Consider the following 25705-nt stretch of genomic DNA (forward strand, 5'->3'; position numbering starts at 1 on the left):
AATTGGATATTAGTGATCTAATTTATTTCTTTTATATATTTATCGCTGCATGCACAGGACTGCTTGGATCAATCTCAATGCCTGGGTAATATTTCACTCCTAAATCTACAACTATTAAAGTTGTGACTGTATTTATGAAATTTTACCACATTTGGGAAGGGAAAGAATCTGTGACACTTTACAATAAGGTCCCGTTAGCCAATGCATTAACTAGCAATGAGCAATACGTTTGTTACAGTATTTATTCATCAAACACACAACTGTTCATTTTAGCTCAGGTCCAGTAAATAATATTATACAACTTTGGATTTTAATAATGATTTAGTAAATGTTGAAAATGAGCATTAGCTAAGATTAATAAATGCTTTAAAAGTTCATGTTATCTAATGTAGTTAACTACTGTAACCTTATTGTAAAATGTAACTAAATAATATTAGTCATTACAGTAATGAAAACAAATGTTACAGTAAAACCTTTACTTAGAAAAAAACGGGATGGGAATAGTGAGAAATACACCAAAAATGTGTGAGTTGGAATGAAATGGATATGTTTTAATGAGATTCCCCTGTCCAGTACAGCGCTAACAACAAACTATGCTAAATCAGTGTTAACATTAAATAAACAGTCCAGTTTCTTTTTTGTAAACTTACTGTAATTCACTAAACAATCAATTAACGGTCAATAAAGCTGATTATCTTCCATAATTTCTCCTGACTGTTTCGTATTATCATCTATTGACCGTCTGTCTGTACTGTAAAGACACATTGCATAGGCTAGAAGTGTGTGTGTGTGTGTGTATTCAGCTCTAAAAGTGTGGCATACCGCAGTATATTTGGTCAACTATGTCTACAGACAAGTTTAGTGAAAACACCAGTGCAAATGAGTACAGTAATAAGGTTATATTTCAAGAAAAATATATGAAAAACAAAAATACTCTAGACGCCTGAGACGTACTAACTTGGACCCTAATTGTATCTCTCTTTTCCTATTTTTTTGGATTCAATATGAATAACATGAGGTTGCAGTGTGCAAACATGTAAGGAGTCTCTTAAGGATTAAATGGCTTTAGCGCGTAAGATGACACACACGTACATGTAGCTCTTCTACTGCGTTGATATCAGTGGCGGGACTGTCACTCTGCGCGTGGCTTTCTGTATTTAACCTTCTCGTTGGATGTCACGCCATTAGTGTGGCCGTTTATTGATCCGTTCGGGTGATCGGTCTTCCGAGATCCCGCTTGTTTCTTATAGGTCTGTGGAGCAAAGAAAGGGAACGTTTTACTTTCGCTCCATTATATTCTTTCTTTATGCCAAAATGAGAATTCGTTTACCTGTATGTAGAAGTTTGAGAAGAGTAAGATAAGAGTCATGCAATAAGAGATTTGGAAATACAGCCAGCCCATTGGGAAACCACATGGCCGAACCACAGCACAAGATGTCTGGAACATGGTCAGGACGAACTGGACCTGAGGGAAAACAGCCATCAGTCATCGGTTAGAGTAGCTAAACTAAGATTGCATGCATTCAGTCTAAATTCATTATAATCTATACACTACCGTTCAAAAGTTTGGGTTTTTTCTTTTACTTTTATTCAGCAAGGATGCATTAAATTGATCAAAAGACATTCATAATGTTGCAAGACATTTCCAATTTAACTCTCTCCCGCCACTGACGCAGTTTCCCAGCTATACGTGTTCTCACTGTTATACGGCAGGGGGCGCTGTTACACATCTACTGAAAGAGGGCAAAATCTCCTGATCAAAACACAGGAGAAGCAGAAACAAGCGATGGCATATGTAATCATATGCATAATGTAAAATGACACGATCATAAACATTTAGCAGCATATCTGATATTCATACAACAAAATATTCTGAGGGCAATTGTGTGAAAATGGCCAAAAACGCTGGCAACTTCTTTCAAAAAAACTAGCGAGGAAAGCGTTAAATAAATGCTGCTCGTTTGAACTTTATATTTATCAAAAAAATCTTGAAAAAAAAAAAGGTCACTTTTTCGCACACATTTGAAGCAGCAAAACCGTTTTCAACATTAATAATAATAATCATAAATGTTTCTTGAGCATTAAATCATATTAGAGTGATTTCTGAAGGATCATGTGACACTGAAGACTGGAGTAATGATGCTGGAAATACAGCTTTGATCACAGGAATAAATTGCACGTTTAACGTATATTCACATAGAAAACAGCTGTTATAAAGTGTAATAATATTTCACAATATTGCTGTATTTTTGATACATCTTGACCCATTTATATTACTTTTGGTAACACTTTACTTGAAGGGGTGTGCATAAGACTGACATGACACCTTCATAAGCATGACACATGTTATGAATATGAAGGAAGTTTTATGCATGTTTATGACAACTGTCATTAAGTGTCATTCGCTCAATTATGACATTTTTAATGCAAATATGACATTGTTTGAGATGTCTTTGTTATGACACCTTGACATAAACCAATACATCATAACCTGTCAGTGTCTTTGTCATGACAACTTGACATTACTAAGACAACACAACCTGTCATAAACATGACATAGCAGATTAATTATCAAACTTAAGAAACCACTTAGCTTTATGGGTTAACATTACATTAAACTGTCATGTGGTTGGTTTTGACATTGGCTGTCATGAAGCCATTATAACTGTTTAATGACAAATTCAATGTGTACCACTGTAGTTGAGGTCACGAAAAATATTCATGACACAGTTATAATGGCCTCATGACAGCCAATGTCAAAACCAACCACATGACAGTTTAACTTAATTTAATGTCAAGTTGTCATGACAAAGACACTGACAGGTTATGATGTTATGGTTTATGTCAAGGTGTCATAACAAAGACATCTCAAACAATGTCATATTTGCATTCAAAATGTCATTATTGAGCGAAAGACACTTAATGACAGTTGTCATAAACATGCATAAACCCTACTTCATATTCATGACATATGTCATGTCATGGTTATGAAGGTGTCATGTCAGTCTTATGTACACCCCTTCAAGTAAAGTGTTACCTTATTTTTTAAGCATTTTTTCTTTAAAATCATACTAGGACATCTTACTAGTGAACAGTTACACATATCTCAAAGTCACTTTCTGAACAAGCTGAAACTTTGTATCCCATGTATTATAACCTCTGTTTGAAGGTGATTGGTTCAGCTCTTAGACTAATAGCAGTGCCCACACATGCCATTACAGCACAGCACTAGTTACTGTACTGAAGACGCAGGAGAAGCGTGCACTTGCCAGCTGGCCTTGAGTGATGTACTTCTTCCACCACAGATACGGTCTGATGGCCGGCACGGCGGAGAGCCCGTAATACGAGTACATCAGCACATGGATGAAGCTGTTAAACGAGGCGCCGAAATACGCTGATGAAGAGACAAGTAATACCAGCATTAGTTCATGCATTACCTTCAAACACATTCAACACATCAGGTTTATTCTAATGGTGGTTTCAACCATGTTTTTGCATTAATAGCCAGCTCAATCAAGTCAAGTCATCTTCATTTATATTTCATCAATGTAGATTGTTCCAAAGCGGCTTTACAGTGATAATAGGAAATTAAAGTTACAGAGATTGTTTTGGCTTTATGGCAGCTCTAGAATAAAGTTATTTGTCCCAATAAGACCCAATTTGTCACCACTGCGGACCAAGCGAAGTGTGAACACACTGTTAGTTTCATGTTTCTTAGTTCCTGTTTCCTGAGATCTCGTTTCTATGGTTGTCTTTGTCTGGTTTACTTCTCATTTTTGTGGTTGTATTTGAGCCCTCAGTTTGAGTTTGTGCCTTGTCCTCTGTCGTCTACGTTTACGCTTGCCTATTGTTTTCTGTTCTGCTAAGCTGATGTTCTTGTTCACCTCAGAGCCGCTTCTGTGCCACATTTGCATTGTAAATATGGCACAAGGCGAGTTCAACCTCGTTTTTGCATGAATAACCAGCACTACGCACTTCAATCAATGATCAGTATCCACAATCTATTCTAAGAAGTGAAGGAGTAGTTCACTTTAAAATGGAAATTAGCCCATGATTTACTCGCCCTCAAGCCATCCTAGGTGTATATGACTTTCTTCTTTCAGACGAACACAATCAGAGTTATATATTTTTTTTTAAATGCCCTGGCTCTTCTGAGCTTTATAATGGCAGTGAATGGCTGTTTCTGTTTTGAAGTCCATAAAGTGCATCTATCCATCATAAAAGTGCATCTATCCATCATAAAAGTGCATCTATCCATCATAAAAGTGCATCTATCCATCATAAAAGTGCATCTATCCATCATAAAAGTGCATCTGTCCATCATAAAAGTGCATCTGTCCATCATAAAAGTGCATCTATCCATCATAAAAGTGCATCTATCCATCATAAAAGTGCATCTGTCCATCATAAAAGTGCATCTATCCATCATAAAAGTGCATCTGTCCATCATAAAAGTGCATCTGTCCATCATAAAAGTGCATCTGTCCATCATAAAAGTGCATCTGTCCATCATAAAAGTTTATGGACAGAAACGGCCATTCACTGCCATTATAAAGCTTGGAAGAGCCAGGACATTTTTTAAATCATAGGCTAATTTTCATTTTCGCGTGAACTATCCCTTTAATGCCAGAGATCGAGTGAATACACCCCTTTAAATAGTATGTTACATAATGCAAGCAGTTATTTAAAGACAAGCACTTTTAGCCTGTTCTGTGTGGGTTTGTTCTTATGCATCTGAATAATTCAGCATATAATATGCAGCATAAGCGTCTGAGGAACTCACAGTGTCCACACGGCACCCAGTTCATGACGAACCACCAGATGTTGAGCATGCTGGCGTGGTGGTACACGTGCAGGAACGTGATCTGGTGGTTGTTCTTCCTCAGGATGAAGAAGAACGTGTCCATAAACTCAATGAGTTTGGAGAAGTAATACCACCAGAGTACATGAATCATCTGAGGAGGGAATAAAACAATCATTTACACATCAACTCATTTCTCTAGGCATTTAACAGAAATGTAATATTAGATGTACAGCAGTCATGATGAGAGGGAATCGTTCAGAAATCATTGATTCTCAGTTTCACTTAAAGGTTATGTTACATTCATTTTATTGCTCTCTATACACTTAACATCAAACATATATAGTGCAATGCTGTTAAAATGAAAGCTTTTCATTAGGGCAGTGCAACGATTAATCACATCCAAAAATAGAAGTTTGTGTTTACATAATAAATGTGTGTGTAGTGTGTATAATTATTTTGTATATATAAATACACACACATGCATGTATATATTTAAGACATATTTGCATGAATATACTATATATATAAGTTATATTATATATAAATATCAAATTTCTTAAATATATACATGCATGTGTGTGTATTTATATATACAAAATAATTATACACACACACACTTATTATTAGGGAATCGGGCCCGATCACGTGGTTTCAGACTCGATCGGAATCGGACGTTACCTCCCGATCAGGACTCGGAGATATGTAAATTAGGGGTGTAACGGTACATGTATTCGTAATTATTGAACCGTTTCGGTACGAGGCTTCCGGTTCGGTACGCATACAAACCGAACGATTCCTTGGACCATTTTTCCTGCAGACAAAATCCGCGCTGGCGCGATCACCACAACGCTGCGCAACATCAAATGGCAAACGTAATGAAAGCGGAACGAAACTGCACTTCTCATTATATTGTGCTTCACGGACCATTTATCAGTTCGGACCAGCAACATCTGTGCAGCGCGAGATCAAGCCACACTGTGCTGAGAGATCCAGGGAAGAAAACATTTGAGTTCGCCACTGAAGTAATAACATCGCTGCGAGATCTAGTGAGAAGCGTTCACATTTCTCTGTTATTAACCGTAGATCTCTATTAGATCATGGGCGTCGGAAGCAAAAAAAAAAGTGGGTGGGTCCTCCCCCAGAAAATGTTACTGGAGTAAATTATTGTGGCCCATCTACACTGATATGATGACGATACCATGTTAAAATTGTTTGACACTGGGACAGAAATTGAGCCCTGGCACTGTAGCCACGCCAAGCCACATTATCCTCCCCAGCCCCACCCACAGACATGAGCATTAACATGGGAGGTATTTAGGGGGGTTCGGGGGCATGCTCCTCCGAGAACATTTTGATTTCTCTGACCTACAAATGCAATTTAAGACTTTTGAAGGCCAAAAAAAAAGGATAAAAAATAGCTTTAAAAACATGTCAGTGGGCATTAGATTATTTTATCAATACCTTCTCTCTCAGTCTCCTTATCCTGGCCTATTTCTTCCCCTCCTAAAGCTGAACTTTGACTGATAGTCTTTTCATTTTCCTCTGTGTTAGTGAAGAAAGTAACATAGGCTTAACTGATATTTATATATTTTATTAATCATTTTCTTAAACAAGTTAATTTACTCAAGGCTACCAGGTCAGTATTGTCAATAGGAACCTTCTACAAGCTTTGGACTTTGAAAAGTAATTTTAAATAATACAAATTACAGGCTATACATTTAACGCAGTTTGTGGAATTGGCAGACGTTCCCTCATCATGCGCTGTGTAGGGCTGGGACGGTTACCGCATTACCGCAATACCGCGGTCACGTGACTCCAACCGCGGGTCTGAGTTCGTCACCGGCGTCACCAAAAAAAAAAAAAAAAAAAAAAAAAAAAAAAAAAAAAAACCTTGGCCTGCATGTGTGCACGTTGTGTCTAATGATATGGATTCATTGATTCTAATGACATGGATTATTTCTAATGATAGTGTGTCTTACATGGATTCAAGGTTTTCTAAACAAAACTTATCAAAAGATGGAGCAAATCCCTTTCGCGAGTTGGGGAGCGCAATGTTCCATGACACATAGCATTACATTAGTATTAGAGATGCGCGGATGGGCTATTATTATTTCATCCGCAACAGAACCGCAGCACAAAACGCATCATCTGTCCGCCAACCATCCGCACCAACGTTTTTTGATCAATTTTCGTGTTTTTAATTTTTTTATCAGTTTTAAGGTCTATGAGCGATGCAAGGCGCTGCTGCCGCGAGGCTAGAAAGCTCTTGGCTGTTCTAGAAAGGAGACTGCGCATGCAGCAAAGATATCTAAAGGCTAAAGTCCCTAGTATAGCCTATTGGCTATGTTGTATCCTCAGAATATCAGCAGTGAACTCCGTCTCTGATGGGCGCACGAGTTTCGGTTCATTTATGAGACGAGCTCCAGTTCACGCGCAAGAGATCGCACCGTCGCTTCCACATCGTCCTGATTATATGTCTGCTATATTTGTATAATTCCAGGCAATTAGTTATTGAAACGGTGATTAAAATTAAGATACAATTTATACAAAACGAAATTTAATTTAATGAAAGGCTTTCTACAAAACAAAACTTAATAAAGTGGTCAAAATCATGTCTGACCCATCTTATGATCCTATCTTATTAATGGTGTTCACTTTTCATATAATCGACATAGATTAAATAAAAAATAACATTATATTATGTTAACATAAATATGGAATATAATTTTTGTAATTAAGACATGTTGGAAAAGGTGTTCATCTTTCATTTCGTTCAACATCATAATAAATTCTCCTGAAAATGATGAATTCAATGCGAATGTATCTGAGAATATTCTTAAATAAGGAAATCTATTCAGTGATTGGTTCATGCCAAATTACAGCTTAATGAAAATTGGACTCTTTCAAATTGTGCTTGTTTTTTTTTTCGGATGTAGGTGAAAATATTTAACAAAGTCTGTCTAGAAAAAACGCCTTCTGGTGAGTGCGGGGGGGGGGGGGGGGGGGGGGGGGGGTTTAAATCGGTTTACCGCTATACCGCGGGAATATCTTGCTTTTCAACCGCGGTTAGAAAAAATCCATACCGCCCCAGCCGCTGTGCAAACGCGTCAAAGCATTCTCAGGTATAAATATGCAGCATTAATGCACGTAGGTGATTTTAAACTAATATTTAATGTCAATGGGCTGCACGCATAACTTCCGCGTTTGACGCAAGGATGCTCGTGCGTTTCCGGTTGGGGAGATTTAAAGCGGAGGAAAACGGGATTATGGCAGAGTCTTCAAAATATACTGTCCTCTCGTCTTTGAAACGAAACTTTAATACGTTTAGCTGTAATTGTATATATAGTTATGTTTATTTAATATAATAAACACAGAAGCATAAACAAAATGAGGAGTGTCTGTTTTGTCTGTTTTTGTGACTAACGTTTCTTTAGTATAGCAATAGAGTATAAAAACCAATATAAATTCTCGGTATAGCATTGGACTCTACGATCGGCGGAAGTAATCCAGCATCCTTAGACCTTCACCGGAAATACCGCCGTGCATAGAGCCCATATACAATGGTTACATAATGTTAAAACTAATCCTGCTATTGATAGAATAGTGGCTAGGGAAAACAAATGTCGGCCGAAATATATCGAACCTAAAACTAACTTTACCGCGCTCAACCACCGAGAGTGCATTTCACGCATTTGTAATCGCTCGCGTTCAGCGGGGAGGAGGGGAGGTCGGTCGGCCCAGCTCGGGACCAGCGAGATTAGTTGAGATTAATGAATCTATTTATTTATCTGAGGTGCTGGAACACAGTTCCGGCCCACTTGGTGCATTTTAATGCACTATTCGTGGATTATCCCGCTGATACCATCGTCATTAGCCATTTATTGATTATTATTGGTCATTACATGCAATAACGCAATAGGAAGGGTACAACGGGCGGCTATTTTTGTCAGTTGCGGCTCGTTGACAAATATAATGATCCAGCAGAAATGGAGTTAAATTGAGTAGGGCTTTTCTCAAGTGGAATGGATTTGACTGACGGCGCTCTGAAAAGCGAACAGACATATGAATTAGAGATGGTAAAAGTGAGTGGGTCCAATGTCATTGGTCTTAAAAGTGGGTGGGTCTTGTCCCACTCATACAATGGTTCCGACGCCCAGCTATTAGATCAAATAGCGCTGACGTGGACACCAGGAGACACATTGTGCCGTGAATGAACATGGATTTAATGTTGCACTTCAAAACTCAAATATTATATAAATATATATTTAAATGTTATTTTTAGTGTGATTACCAAAACATTATTTGTTCATCCTTCAAAGATTACCCCCATTTATAAACCTGAAAGTTTCAAGATGTAGGAAAACTCAAACTTATTTAAAAATAGTTTTTCTTTTAATAAATAGGACATTTCTCTGGCATTTCTTTCTTTTTGCTGTATCGCATCAAACCGCAAATTTTCTGAACTGTTACACCCCTAATATATATATATATATATATATATATATATATATATATATATATATATATATATATATATATATATATATATATATATATATATATACTCATTTTTTTTATACACTTTTAAAACATTTTTATTTTTTATTTACATGCCTGCCGGGTATTTTAAGTTGAGGTGCTATTTGTTTTTATATTAGACTTTTTCTATATTTACTGTTGCACTAAAGTCCAAAAGTGAAGATTTTATGTTATTTATTACTTGATTGTTCAAGCTGCCTCACAGAAGTGCTCTGCTTGTTAACAGAGTTGTTGAATGTTAAAATAAGGTGAATTAAATAACAAATAAGGAACATCCTGGATCTGTTTTTTCTCTCTTCTTTATTCTTTTTTAAAGTATTATATAAGTATCGGATCGGGACTCGGTATCGGTAGATACTCAAAATCAAATGACTCGGACTCGAGGGCAAAAAAACCTGATCGGGACATCCCTATTTATTATGTAAACACAAAATTCTATTTTTGGATGTGATTAAGCCAATGTCAAAACCAGCCACCTGACAGTTTAATGTAATGTTAACCCATAAAGCTAAGTGGTTTCTTAAGTTTGATAATTAATCTGCTATGTCATGTTTATGACATATTTATGTTGTCTTGGTAATGTCAAGTTGTCATGACAAAGACACTGACAGGTTATGATGTATTGGTATATGTCAAGGTGTCATAACAAACAATGTCATATTTGCATTAAAATGTCATAATTGAGCGAATGACACTTAATGACAGTTGTCATAAACATGCATAAACCCTCCTTCATATTCATAACATGTGTCCTGTCAGTCTTATGCTTCAAGTAAAGTGTTACCAATCGTTGCACTGCCCTACTTTTTTTAATAGCGTAACATGAAATTTGCCTTGTGAATTGTATTAAATGTGCACTGAACTGGTGTGCGTGCAGATAATATAACATTATTGAAATAAAAGGCCACTTAAGTGTACTTTGTAATGTCAAATTACATGCAAAGTATTTGATTGTAATTTTAACTTTAGGGGTTCATTCAGTATTAAGTTTAAAATTTCAATTGCAACTGCATCATTATATTTAATTTACCATAAATGCTTGTCAGAACACACTTAAATAATGAAATTATTTCTGGCTCAAAAAAGCCATATACTACATTTTTAACTAAAACCACTGTTTTATTAATTTTACCATTTTGTCATTTTTTTTTTACCATAAATGCCTGTTGTCGCTAATTTGCATCATACCTAAATTTACTCTATTCTATATGCTATAGACAAATTAACAATCTCAACTTAATTTAGCATCAGCTTGGAGCCAGAAACACAAATAATATTTTTTTTTATATGATTGTAAATAAATTCAGGCGTCAAGGGGTTAATTTCATTTCTTTTAAATAATATACCTAAGTGCAAACTGAATTTAATGTTTTTGAAGTATAATATTTCCCTAATATTTTTGAAAGTACGCTGAAGTGTACGCTTTGATTCCCGTTCCTACATTGAGTTCCTGTGTCCTTTGTTCCACTGGTTTCCTCCTGACCTGTTAACTGGTTTGCTCACCTGTATCTGGGCTAGTTCCTCATTTTCCTTTGCATGTAACGCCCTCGGTTTCCTCAGTTCCTTTGTCAAGTATTGTCTTTGGTTTTCAAAGCCTTTACGTTTGGTTTGTAAATATAAATAAGCGTGTGCTGCTACAGATCCTCCTGTCCTCGCCTGACCAGCACCGTCACATGTTTGAAAAATGACACTGACCAATCCACAACTGTGAATCCATCATATCACAGACCAGCGTTTGCTCTCGGACATCTTTAAACGAGTCTAACGCTGTGGATCATGAGGCGACTCCATGCGGTGTCCAACCTGATGATCCACACCTGTGTTCGGGAATCACTCCTAATCCTAACAATACGGTAACACAGGGAACAGAGCTACTGGAGAACGGAGATTATAACTGTACTTTGTTTTTTAAATCACTAAAAAAATATGATATAATCAAAAATGTTATATCACAATGGAATAACCCATTCATTAAAATTATAACTCAATCTGTATAAATATAATAGTATATATAGGTAAATTTATCTAGCTGTTTTTTCTCCTCTCTATGTGTACTTGTGTGTATATGTCATTGGTCTATTACTTTGTGTATGCAGCTATGTCTTTTTAATAAAAAAATTATAATAAAAAAAGTCCACGAGACCATAGGGAGTCCCATTTGTGGCTTTGTGTTTCAGAAGTGCAGACTGAGGAAGATTGTGAGGCTTCGGGTCCCGTTGGGATATTCTCTAACAGAACGGAGAATATCGCATGTATCATTTCTTTTGTGTGTATTGCATTGTATAATATCGAACACTGTTGAATCTTTGAATTGTGGGATCTCATGCATGTGAAGCTCAGTTAGTTGTGTTACCCTGGTGTCGGCCTCTCCTGCGCTGTGTGTGTCCTGGCAGAAGAAGTTGTATCCGCCTTGATACACTGACATTACCAGCTGTAGACAGAGGGAAAACAGAGGAAATGAAAAACTCAACGCCACTTTAATCAGGATTCACAATACGAAACACATTTGTGGAATTAGTTGTGGAGCAGAGAGGATCAGTTTACACTAACAAAACACACAATGTGCTCCGAGAACATTCTGCTGTAACTCGACACCCTTGCCTCATTTAGTATGCGCGGTTCTATGAATATGCAAATGAGCCCCGCCTCCACTCACTCCCTCAGCTCAGAGATCCACTGGTTGACGATCACACGTTGATCTGATTGGTTACAAGGTCGTTTGTGACGTCAGAAACACCAGCGATTTCAAACCGTGTTTTTGAGACTGTCTTTGGTTCACTGCAGTTTTAAGCAGAAAATACTCAGCAATGCTGTCGACTTATGAACTTACACATGGTGTGTCTTAAAGCGTATTAAAAACACCACATAGACACATAAACAACATTAAAAGCTGGATTTTCACCACAGGGAGTCATTCAACAGAATTTTTTTTTTTTTTTTTTTTAAATGAAACTAACATTCAAGTGTTGATAAAAAAAAAAAAAAAAAAAATGCATGAAACTAGAATAGTTTGGCTTTTTTCCCGTTTTGTTTTTGTCCTTTCTTTTGATATATTTAATGTTCAGATACTAATACAACAAAATATTTTGGGGTCATGAACGTTTTGTGAAAATGATGGCTGACAACTTCTTTTTTTTTTAAACGCTGGCGGGGAAAGAGTTAAAGACCAGATAACTCTAAACACACGTTCTATTAGCATTACTGGAAAAACATTTGTTCATAACGCTGAGAGAACCTTAAAACAACGTTAGTGTGAACGTTCCCTGTTAGTATAATGACTTTATTCATGCTGAAAACCGATGGCATTTGATGCTTGCTATCGATCAAAAATCTTTCTTCAAACTCAACAAACAAGCCATCAGATGGATCTAAACTCACAAGAGTCATCCTTATTTACGTAGGTTTTTATATATATATATATATATATATATTCAGGATCTGAGCAGATGCAGAGCCTCAGGTGTAACACTGACAGATTTACTGCCGACTTCTACAGAAAGTGGAACAAAAGTACTTCGTTTTTGTACCGTCTTTTAAACCGTCTTCCATGATCTTGTTCTCACCTCCGCAGACCTCAGTAAAATCTCCCATGAGCCTCTGATGTGTCATTGTTCATTGTCTCGTTCTGAATAATGTCCTTGTTCTTTCTGCTAAAGGTTTTTTTTAGCAAATGCCGAATGAAAGCTGCACATCTGTCCCCTGTATACAGTATAAATCCTCCTAAACCTCAGAAAATGTTCTCATTATTGCCTGACCTCATGTTACAGGGGGCGACGGCGTTCAGAGGAGGACGTCTCTATTAAAATAGCCTCTTTAAAGGACATCCAGGGGACATAAAACTGTCCCAGGATAGCCCTGATTGCTTTGTCCTGGAGCTTCTCGGGGTCACGGGTTGATTCTGCTGTTAGAGAGACTGAAATGCCTCTCTCTAAAGTCCTTAAACACAGTCCCAGCTCCGACTCGCCTCATTTCTCATTCGATCTGATAACTTATAGACGCCCTGGCGTTCCCACGGCCCGACACACAGCAGGATACGCAGAGGGGAATGGGCATTTACAGGGTTCGTACAGATACGGTACAATGAAACTCCAGGAACTTCTCAAGCACTACTATTTTGGTTTTCAAGAACTTCAATCCGAGATCTCACTTATCAAACAATATCTTTAATTATCTTTCAAATTCTAAAAAAAGGTAAATAGATCAATAAAAATGACCTAATAAAACAAAATGGTACAAATAAAGTGCAGCAGATGCAATGACTGTGGAAACTTGAAAGGATACTGTGACAAAGATATCGCTATACTTATTCAAACTGATTGCTTTGTCACCGAATAAATCTGCCGTTTTAAATCGTTTGACTAATAATAAATAATAAAAATACAGGTGAAACTCGAAAAATTAGAATATCCTGCAAAAGTTCAGTAATTCAACTTAAAAGGTGAAACTAATATATTATATAGACTCATTACATGCAAAGTGAGATATTTCAAGCCTTTATTTGTTATAATTGTGATGATTATGGCTTACAGCTTATGAAAACCTTTTCACAATATTCTAATTCTGAATTTGGGGTTTTCATAAGCTGTAAGCCATAATCATTACAATTATAACAAATAAAGGCTTGAAATATCTCACTTTGCATTTAATGAGTCTATATAATATATTAGTTTCACCTTTTAAGTTGAATTACTAAACTTTTGCACGATATTCTAATTTTTCGAGTTTCACCTGTATATAAAAAATGTATTTAAAAAAAATCATAGATGGAATAGATATAATGAATGCAAATAGTGGTAGATAGACTGCATTTATAGATAGACTATTAAGAGCGAAATATGAGATGACTTTGTTAAATATAATAAAGTAAAACAAAGATAATAAAACGGGCCTCCGATTTGTAATGTAAATTTGTTCAAAATAAAAGTCCCTCTTCCAACACGTCGGCCACTTATAAAAATCATATAAAAGCAAACGCTTTACTTTTTCGCATACCATTTACTTTCTTTGTTTACCAGTTCTGTCTAATAAAAAGTATTAGAGGTATGACTGACTGACAGAGATCGTAAACTAATGAAGAGACGGAGAATGTGAAGGAGCGCTGCCGTTCTCTTCTCAGCGCCGCCCGGCAAAATAAAAGTCCCGCTTCCAACACATTGGCCAATTCAACTTAATTTAATTTTAAATTATAAAATAATTTAAAAAATGCCAAATGTATGGGTTTGGAGTGAAATGATGGCGAGTAAACGACTTTTATTTTTGGCGAACTGTCCCTTTAAGACACGGGCCGAGAGCTTTAGTTCTTTCTCTAATGATGCTGCAGTAAAACAGCTTTAAGGTCATCGATGACTGTGATATAAGAGAACTGGTATCTGATGTATCTGTGAGCTCATTTGGGAAGCCAGACAGCGTGTCAGTTTTGCAATGCAGACGGCGTGGAGAGAGCGAATGAGGCAAGACAGGACTCTGAACTTTCAGGTGCACACGGACCGAGACTTATCAAACCTGCTCCGTTCCCAAAAAGTCAAATCATCAGTATCAAAGTGCATGTCCTTAAAGGTCCGGAGCACAATCAAATATCTCGATTGTGTAACATCTATTACAGCATAAAATCAATGGAAATGGGAGCTTTCAGGAGTGTGGGCATTGGAAAGCACTCCCGAACAGAAGGATGATGAACTCATTTAAAATAAAAACGAGTTAGCAGGACAAGCTAGTTTTATTTTAGTATCATTGAGATCATGGGCGTCAGTTTGGTTTGAAATGTGGTGGGGACAGAGACGCATTCGGAAGGGCATTTTCAAAAGTGCTGGGTACAATGACGCATTCATTCTTTTTTCTCTTTCGCGCAGGTCATGGTTTGAAAGACGATGTCCTGTAGCTTACTGATTGAAATAAATAAAAATGTATGATGTCCGACCAAAAATGTGATGGTACTTTGGGTTTAATTGGTCGTAAAATGAGATCTAATATAATGTTGTCAGAATCGAGAATTTTTACGTGAATAAATACATAGATCCGCCTGCGTTGCATATGTATTGTGATAGTCCAGTGGCAGAATTTTTGCCAAGCGTGTCGGGGGTTGAGGGTTCTAGTCCGCACTCGGTATAGTTTTTTCCCCTCATCAAAACCGATAATGTTTATCAGTGGTTGTATATCAAGAATCTTGATATACTTTATCACTGATAAACATTATCGGTTTTGATGAGGGAAAAAAAAAACTATACGAGTGCGGATTAGAACCCAGAGAAGCAGGGACACGTTTGTGTGCATTTTGAATTGTGATTTCTCTGGAACGAATAGAATCTCTGCAACGGATTGAAGCGCGCGTCCGAGTGAAGACAACACATTTCAGCGCTAGATCGCGTCTTATTTAACAAATGAATGAAACGAATGCTGCTAGTTAACTGGAGATGTTTTATTTGTATTGTTACATCCGTGACGCGAGATGTTTCAAAAGTGGTGGGGACAATATCGACCCTGGCAAAAAGTGGTGGGGACATGTCCCACCCGTCCCCCCCGTAAATGACGCCTATGATTGAGATGCTATTATAGTTTTTCTTTAATATTGAGTTTTTAATTTTGTCCTATTCCTTCAAGGAGAATCATTCAAGGGGAAAACTTGAAATGAGTTTATAATATTGTGCGTATTGAGAGGAAATTACGTATTTTTGTGTCAAAGCACTCATATTTTCTTTTTCTGCCCCATTTCTGATTTTAGATTTTAAACAAGACATTTTTTTTTTACCGTTGCATGAAAATGTGAAATATCAGCTACGGACTGACAGATTCATAAAATAATCTGGACCGAAATGACCCTCGTTGTAGTTTTTCTGGTGTAGTTTTTAGTCTCAATTGACGTCGTTGACACAACCTGTATGACTTACTTTCTTCTATGAACACCAAAGAGGATATTTCAAAAAATGTATTGTTGTTCTTATGGCTCATACAGTGAAAGTTAATGGGGTCCAAATGTTCTTTAAAATATAGTCAAACCAAAATGTATTCAGACACCTTCAACATTTCTCACATTATCTCAGTTTAATCGCTATAGTTTAGAAAATGGTAATACAATATGAGCAGAACCCAGTTGATGTTTCACTGGTTTCATCCGTCCTTCTGTTAGACTCTCACACATGAATTATGTTGAATATCTGTCAGCTGTTAAATTTAACTACACAATTAGATAATACCAGTTTAGCTCAACCAGTGACCAAGCAATGCTTCATGTTGTTCAGTCTGTGTGTAAAAAGAGCATTAGCAATTACAGAAAACACACTTCAGCAAAACATGATCAGCTCAAAGTGGAGGAATCATTTTTGCTCCCAAATGTGTATAAATGTCACTGGTAGTCACTGTATGAAGAATATCTGGGTATAATATGTCACAGTTTACTTTATTTTGTTCTCCTCACTTACATAAATGACTGTAGTGTCCTGCACACACTAGTAAAACACTATCAAACATTATATCTGGTGTCTGAATCGTTTTTGGTTTGACTGCATGTCAAATGTGATCGCTCATGATGTGACGGCTTCGTGTAAAGCGTGTGTTGTTGATTGGGAACGCACCTCGTAGAACATGTAGAGCGACAGCAGCGTCAGGCCCAGGTTATACGGCACCAGCACAGCTCTGCACGAGTACGGCTTTCGGTTCTTCATGTATTTCGGCCCCATCCACACAATCAGAAGGTACAGAGCCGTGAAGATAATCGTGGGGATGTAGTTTTCCAGCAGAAGCCATCCTTTAACCCGAGGATCTGAGAATGAGAGAGCACAAGAATCCTCAATCCGTGTTCTCACTGTTATACAGTAGGGGGCGCTGTTACACATCTACTGAAAGAGTGCAGAATCTCCTGATCAAAACACAGGAGAAGAAGAAGCAGAAACGAGCGATGGCATATGGAAGCAGATGCAAATAAAGCCTAGTTCACACTACATGATTTTAAAACGTCGGGCTGAACTGTGCGGTTCACACTACATGACTTGCTCTCTGTGAAATCAGGAGTGTTTAAGTTGTTGAGCTAGTTCACACCACACGACACAACGTGATTGATCCGCAACAGGGGGTAACGCACTACACGAGTTGACAACAACTCTGTCACCCAACGATTCAATCTTGTCTGCAAACCACGTTTTGTCACGAAAAATCACGCAATAAAACGAACCGGAAATGACGCGAAACAGCACGCGCGCCAATACCAAAGCCCTGCCAATACCCAGCGAAGAAGACGAAGAAGAACACAACACGCGAATATGGACGTCAGATAGAAACTAGTGCTGCAAACTGTTTGCGCGATGATTTGCCCTGAGAAAAAAAACCCAAAAAAGAAAAAATAAGTATTTACCCGGTGACCTCAACCCATGCCTTGCTCTGATTGGCTGTAGCTCATGACATCACGTGAGGTTGAGTCGTGCGACAGCTCTGGATCTCTAGCATGCTAGATAGTTTTCTGGGCTCGGCGACGCGTCTGCGAGCGTCTTTGATGCGTTGTTGGCTCTTTCACTAACAGATTGGCGAGCGTTCATCGCCCACTAATCCCCCGCGATTTGCACGCCATAACACCCTGACCTGTCGGCGAGCTCAACGATTTGCAAATCGGGCTTAAATCGGGCTTAAAATCATGTAGTGTGAACTAGGCTTGATGCGATCAACAGCATATCTAATATTCATACAACAAAATATTCCGAGGGCGATGCCATTTTTGTGAAAATGGCCAAAAACGCCACCTATTTTTAAAACACTAGCGGGGAAACGTTTAAATAAAAGCTGCTTGTTTGAACTTTTGATTTATCAAAAAATCTTGAAAAAGGGTCACATTTTCCACACAAATATGAAGCAGCACAACGGTTTTCAACATTGATAAGCAGAAGTGTTTCTTGAGCGAGCGATAACAGCATTGCGTACGCACATGTCAAATAATGTGATCACAAATTCAACAGCATATAAATTATAAACTGCCTAATGTTTGTGACTGAGATGTGATCTAATGTCTGTGACTGAGATGTGATCTAATGTCTGTGACTGAGATGTGATCTAATGTCTGTGACTGAGATGTGATCTAATGTCTGTGACTGAGATGTGATCTAATGTCTGTGACTGAGATGTGATCTAATGTCTGTGACTGAGATGTGATCTAATGTCTGTGACTGAGATGTGATCTAATGTCTGTGACTGAGATGTGATCTAATGTCTGTGACTGAGATGTGATCTAATGTCTGTGACTGAGATGTGATCTAATGTCTGTGACTGAGATGTGATCTAATGTCTGTGACTGAGATGTGATCTAATGTCTGTGACTGAGATGTGATCTAATGTCTGTGACTGAGATGTGATCTAATGTCTGTGACTGAGATGTGATCTAATGTCTGTGACTGAGATGTGATCTAATGTCTGTGACTGAGATGTGATCTAATGTCTGTGACTGAGATGTGATCTAATGTCTGTGACTGAGATGTGATCTAATGTCTGTGACTGAGATGTGATCTAATGTCTGTGACTGAGATGTGATCTAATGTCTGTGACTGAGATGTGATCTAATGTCTGTGACTGAGATGTGATCTAATGTCTGTGACTGAGATGTGATCTAATGTCTGTGACTGAGATGTGATCTAATGTCTGTGACTGAGATGTGATCTAATGTCTGTGACTGAGATGTGATCTAATGTCTGTGACTGAGATGTGATCTAATGTCTGTGACTGAGATGTGATCTAATGTTTGTGACTGTGATGTGATCTAATGTTTGTGACTGAGATGTGATCTAATGTCTGTGACTGAGATGTGATCCAATGTCTGTGACTGAGATGTGATCCAATGTCTGTGACTGAGATGTGATCCAATGTCTGTGACTGAGATGTGATCCAATGTTTGTGACTGAGATGTGATCTAATGTTTCTGAATGAGATGTGATCTAATGTTTGTGACTGAGATGTGATCTAATGTTTGTGACTGAGATGTGATCTAATGTTTGTGACTGAGATGTGATCTAATGTCTGTGACTGAGATGTGATCTAATGTCTGTGACTGAGATGTGATCTAATGTCTGTGACTGAGATGTGATCTAATGTCTGTGACTGAGATGTGATCTAATGTCTGTGACTGAGATGTGATCTAATGTTTGTGACTGAGATGTGATCTAATGTCTGTGACTGAGATGTGATCTAATGTCTGTGACTGAGATGTGATCTAATGTCTGTGACTGAGATGTGATCTAATGTCTGTGACTGAGATGTGATCTAATGTCTGTGACTGAGATGTGATCTAATGTCTGTGACTGAGATGTGATCTAATGTCTGTGACTGAGATGTGATCTAATGTCTGTGACTGAGATGTGATCTAATGTCTGTGACTGAGATGTGATCTAATGTCTGTGACTGAGATGTGATCTAATGTCTGTGACTGAGATGTGATCTAATGTCTGTGACTGAGATGTGATCTAATGTTTGTGACTGAGATGTGATCTAATGTCTGTGACTGAGATGTGATCTAATGTCTGTGACTGAGATGTGATCTAATGTCTGTGACTGAGATGTGATCTAATGTCTGTGACTGAGATGTGATCTAATGTCTGTGACTGAGATGTGATCTAATGTTTGTGACTGAGATGTGATCTAATGTTTGTGACTGAGATGTGATCTAATGTTTGTGACTGAGATGTGATCTAATGTTTGTGACTGAGATGTGATCTAATGTCTGTGACTGAGATGTGATCTAATGTCTGTGACTGAGATGTGATCTAATGTCTGTGACTGAGATGTGATCTAATGTCTGTGACTGAGATGTGATCTAATGTCTGTGACTGTGATGTGATCTAATGTCTGTGACTGAGATGTGATCTAATGTTTGTGACTGAGATGTGATCTAATGTTTGTGACTGAGATGTGATCTAATGTCTGTGACTGAGATGTGATCTAATGTCTGTGACTGAGATGTGATCTAATGTCTGTGACTGAGATGTGATCTAATGTCTGTGACTGAGATGTGATCTAATGTCTGTGACTGAGATGTGATCTAATGTTTGTGACTGAGATGTGATCTAATGTCTGTGACTGAGATGTGATCTAATGTCTGTGACTGAGATGTGATCTAATGTTTCTGACTGAGATGTGATCTAATGTCTGTGACTGAGATGTGATCTAATGTCTGTGACTGAGATGTGATCTAATGTCTGTGACTGAGATGTGATCTAATGTCTGTGACTGAGATGTGATCTAATGTTTGTGACTGAGATGTGATCTAATGTTTGTGACTGAGATGTGATCTAATGTTTGTGACTGAGATGTGATCTAATGTCTGTGACTGAGATGTGATCTAATGTCTGTGACTGAGATGTGATCTAATGTTTGTGACTGAGATGTGATCTAATGTCTGTGACTGAGATGTGATCTAATGTTTGTGACTGAGATGTGATCTAATGTTTGTGACTGAGATGTGATCTAATGTTTGTGACTGAGATGTGATCTAATGTCTGTGACTGAGATGTGATCTAATGTCTGTGACTGAGATGTGATCTAATGTCTGTGACTGAGATGTGATCTAATGTCTGTGACTGAGATGTGATCTAATGTCTGTGACTGAGATGTGATCTAATGTCTGTGACTGAGATGTGATCTAATGTCTGTGACTGAGATGTGATCTAATGTTTGTGACTGAGATGTGATCTAATGTTTGTGACTGAGATGTGATCTAATGTTTGTGACTGAGATGTGATCTAATGTTTGTGACTGAGATGTGATCTAATGTCTGTGACTGAGATGTGATCTAATGTTTGTGACTGAGATGTGATCTAATGTCTGTGACTGAGATGTGATCTAATGTCTGTGACTGAGATGTGATCTAATGTCTGTGACTGAGATGTGATCTAATGTTTGTGACTGAGATGTGATCTAATGTTTGTGACTGAGATGTGATCTAATGTTTGTGACTGAGATGTGATCTAATGTTTCTGAACGAGATGTGATCTAATGTTTGTGACTGAGATGTGATCTAATGTTTCTGAACGAGATGTGATCTAATGTCTGTGACTGAGATGTGATCTAATGTCTGTGACTGAGATGTGATCTAATGTCTGTGACTGAGATGTGATCTAATGTTTGTGACTGAGATGTGATCTAATGTTTGTGACTGAGATGTGATCTAATGTTTGTGACTGAGATGTGATCTAATGTTTCTGAACGAGATGTGATCTAATGTTTGTGACTGAGATGTGATCTAATGTCTGTGACTGAGATGTGATCTAATGTTTGTGACTGAGATGTGATCTAATGTTTCTGAACGAGATGTGATCTAATGTTTGTGACTGAGATGTGATCTAATGTCTGTGACTGAGATGTGATCTAATGTTTCTGAACGAGATGTGATCTAATGTTTCTGAACGAGATGTGATCTAATGTTTGTGACTGAGATGTGATCCCAGGACGAGCTTCAGGACTGTGGAGCTTTAAAGGCGTCGATGGACTCGATCTGTGTTTTGATCATCGTTCTGAATCCAATCCGGGACAAAAACACACTTTTCTCAGCTGTTTTATGACACTTATACACATTCAAGTGTAGATAAAAAAATAAATGTATATATATATACACACAGTAGTCAACATTTGAAGTGGATCAAAACCTTTCATCAAAGTTATGCATTAACTTTAAACAACACCCGTTCTTGGGTTAGGACAACTTTGATTAACTTTTTTGATCCACTTCAAATGTTGACTACTGTATGCATATATATATATATATATATATATATGTATTGTATTTTCAGATATTCATACAACAAAATACACTGTGGGCCATGAAAGTGTTGTGAAAATGTCAAAAATTATGCTTAAAAAAACAAAGATGCTGGCGGGGAATCAGAATTTTATAATGTTGATTTTCCCACAAATCCCATTGTCCCTGGCGTCGCACCGACTGCTATGGCAGCCTGTTTCTTCTCCAGAAAATAAAAGTAATTTAGACTTTTTCAATATTCATCTCACAATTTCTGTTTTTTTTTTCTCACACAATTGCTAGTTGATATCTCATCATTCGGACTTACAGTAAAAAAACTCGCAATTGCAATTCTGATAAAAGGTCGCAATTACCTTTATAAATGGAAACACGCTTTTTTGGAAACACACTATAATTGTTTCCATTCTGATTGATTCATACAGTTTCCAATAATTGAGAGGCAGAGTTGTGGCGTTTTACTAATTATTATTCTCAGTCTGGAACACAAGTTTACAAGATACTGGGTTGATGATACAATGAGCACTTTTAGGTTAAAACAATCATTGGATTTGTCAAAGTTTATTTGAAACCCATTAGAACCACTTGCTTGGCTGTGTGAGACATTATTAAAATCATCAGCGTGCACTAATTTAAGCTATTAAAATAAAGTTGTAATATGTTCTGTTTGTAGGATTCAGGAACACATCATAAAGAAAAGCGAGTTAGTATTATTGGTCTTACCCCGGGGTCCCATCCAAGACTCGATGTAAGAGTTAACTCTGTGGTTAATGGCCTCCATCTTCAACCTTCGAGACAAAATCATATGAAGATTATATTTCACACACGCATTCACGACGTCCGTGAACATAATAAAACTCGTTAAAAGTCAATTGAAGTTAACTTAATAAATCCTTGTTGGAACACTTATTGATTACAGCAATAAAAATGGCCGCCTACAGCAAGGACTACCATCCATCACGTTTAATTCTCTTTATTCGCTTGTTTGTCGCTCAGTAAAGGTCAAGAAATGGTGCGTAGAAAGATCCTGAATCCAGAAACACTTTCCCAGCAGGACTAACCATGAGAAGACACGAGCGTAGAGGAACGCAGATTTACATCAGGCATTTTCACTCGAGCGTGGTGTTGCCATCAGATGTGCAGACGAGGACTTGCAAGAAAAAGCTTTTCTACCACGGATACAAGAGCTCTTTACAAAACACAAAAGGCTCAAACCCACACAGAAAGTGTATAACGGCTCAGACACACTATTTATTTAAAATATAGAAGAGATTATGCTACATTTCACAGCCTACTGTACATAAGAGGAAGGATATTGCCAATGTTAAAAACAAAAAGTAGGCGAATGGTCCAACAAATGGTTTAATTTTCTTTCTTTTGATTTTAGGGTTCTTGAAAGGTTTTCATTAAAATATTATGATGTATAAAATGGTAACAATAAATCTCATGATGCCAAACTGTCAGTATTACCACGCATTAATTATGAAGTTTTCATTTTTACTTGTGCATTATGACTATGATTGCAATTTGGAGATATAATACACTCAGAAAGCAATACACAATGATTGCTTTCAAATGAAATGACATTATATTAAGTTAAAACGTGATGAATTATAGGCATGTCACACGGCAGGACTGCTGTCACTGATTCGCGTGTTGCTTTTATACAACATATGATCTAAAACTGACACACATTTCAAGAGCATTCAAAACCGTGAATCAAAGTCTTCCTCATGAGATCAACTAAAGATCGGCTTCACCTGACATCATTAAATCATAGCGCTTTTAATCTTTAATAAAGTCATTATGATGCTCGACTCTTCCGCGTTCGCGAGGTCACGCGCATCATTCGGCCCCAGAACGCGCACTTTCAGATGGCATTTGTGTGTTTAAATCTCTTTAGCGTTATGAATCTTACCTTTAGTCTTCTCGGATATTGGGTATGTTATCTTCAGGGCTCAGTGCTGTGCGGGTGGTGTCGTCAGTGTAAACGCGTGGAAAGACCTCGGGAAGTAAAGAGCGTCATGAGTGTCTGTAGACCGCCTTAAAACTGATGCGTGTAACGGAACGCGCTCTTATACTGACGCGCGAGGGCAAAGTCTGCGCGCACTTCACTTTATCTGCATATTTAAGAGTTCAGGAACGCTTTCTTCCGAGAACAACAACAACAGCGTGTGCTCGGTACGTGTAGAAACAGGTTAAAATATCAGGAAAACAAACTTTTCGAGTGGTGACGTATTCACATTCGAAATGTCGTCACTTGTGTTTCAACTGGATTAAGAACGTAAATGTATCAGTTCTGAATTCCATTACGGCGTTCTAAGAGAAAAGCGCACGTTCTGACAGCGTGTTTTAAGAATTTTTATTTTTTTGCAAGGCGTGAACTGTTGCAGGAACTGAAGTCACCCCATTCATCTGAAGTAAGAACGGACCAATCATAGCGCTGCTCTCACGTGGAAACAGATCTGGCCAATCACAGCGCTGCTCTCATGCACCGAGCGCATCACGTGGTCCATGTTGAAGGGAACAATCACAGCGAAAGTGTCACAGATTCCACCAAAAGTGCTCACGTTGCCCACACAACAAGCATGTCACTTTTTGTTTTAAAGCTTTGGTTAATAATTATTATCTTTAAATAGATATTGTAATTTCCCCCAAGCTCTTGTGAATGTTTATGTGGAATATTGTTGAACAAAAATGTCAGTAAAAAATGACGGTCATACAAGTGATCTCTGGTTTATCTGGCCATAGTTCAGCGTGCTGATTCTTTACGATGCAGTGATACAAAATCCTATTATTTAGCATATAATATTTTAAACATCCACTTAAAGTCCCACTGAAGTGCCTTGAAACTGACAGCATGTGTTGACGTCATTTCCACTGAAACAGGAAAAGGGGCGGGGCATATCGAACAGCTCCTCCCCTTTTTTAAACAGCCAATAGCGTTTAGTTTATATCACAGTTCCAGAGCTGTTGAGTTCGTTAAAGCCGCAGTTTTAGTTATAATACAGGATTCTGTGCAGAATTCAAATGATCCGATGTTTTCTGATCTGCGTCGACTCGATCACATGATCCGCTCTGTGTGACGTGTCTTCCACTAACGTTAAACCAGACTTCATACGCCCCAATGGAAAGCATATGAATCGTTCCCTATCCCCTTTATAGTGCACTATATGATATTCACCATGTAGAATATAGTAAATATGTGAATAAGTGACTGATTTCAGCTTCAGTGTGTGTTTATAATGTAGGGGGCGGAGCTCCAGATTCTAGAGAGCATTTGATTGGGCAGAAAATCTAATGAGAAGCTGAAGTGCAGAGTGATGTCATCAATATCACTGATCCATAGTGGCAGAAAGTGAGACTAAATTCAGAATAAATCTTCTAAATATGATTTTTGAACAAACTAGTGTATAGACAACAGTAAGACGAACATATTCATACTAAAAGCCAAAAAACTAACTGTTATGTAGCCTATTTAGTAGAAACTGGGTTATCCTGCAGTTGTCGTCTTAGTTTAGGTGGCGATGTGCGATTATGTAAACCTCGAACATTGGCTAAGTAAAGTGCTTTTACTCTTATTTATTGCTCTCTAGCTCCAGAGAATATAATGATATCCTGATAAACACAACAATGAGGAC

At 37.7% G+C, this 25705-nt stretch overlaps 1 protein-coding gene across 1 annotated transcript; it reads right to left on the reverse strand.

The window, feature by feature from the left end:
- Positions 1-528: 528 nt before the first annotated feature.
- On the reverse strand, positions 529-24415 carry elovl5 (ELOVL fatty acid elongase 5). The gene is made up of 8 exons (XM_056260150.1): positions 23983-24415; positions 22788-22852; positions 16912-17099; positions 11697-11774; positions 4784-4955; positions 3270-3394; positions 1331-1465; positions 529-1252 (listed from the first exon to the last, which is right to left on the reverse strand). The coding sequence occupies exons 2-8, from the start codon at positions 22843-22845 to the stop codon at positions 1133-1135; spliced, it is 876 nt and encodes a 291-aa protein (XP_056116125.1). The 5' UTR covers positions 22846-22852; positions 23983-24415; the 3' UTR covers positions 529-1132.
- Positions 24416-25705: the final 1290 nt, after the last annotated feature.

Source organism: Rhinichthys klamathensis, unplaced genomic scaffold (genome assembly GCF_029890125.1).
Source record: "Rhinichthys klamathensis goyatoka isolate OS25496 unplaced genomic scaffold, OSU_Roscu_1.1 h1tg000174l_1, whole genome shotgun sequence".
Taxonomy (NCBI): Eukaryota; Metazoa; Chordata; class Actinopteri; order Cypriniformes; family Leuciscidae; genus Rhinichthys; species Rhinichthys klamathensis.

Coding starts and splice junctions, on each gene's coding strand:
- elovl5 (XM_056260150.1), bottom strand. CDS start 22,845: ATGGAGGCCATTAACCACAGAGTTAACTCTTACATCGAGTCTTGGATG. Junction 3,395..4,783: donor CTGGGTGCCGTGTGGACACT/GTGAGTTCCTCA, acceptor TCTCTTCATCAG/CGTATTTCGGCGCCTCGTTT. Junction 1,253..1,330: donor TCTCAAACTTCTACATACAG/GTAAACGAATTC, acceptor TTTGCTCCACAG/ACCTATAAGAAACAAGCGGG.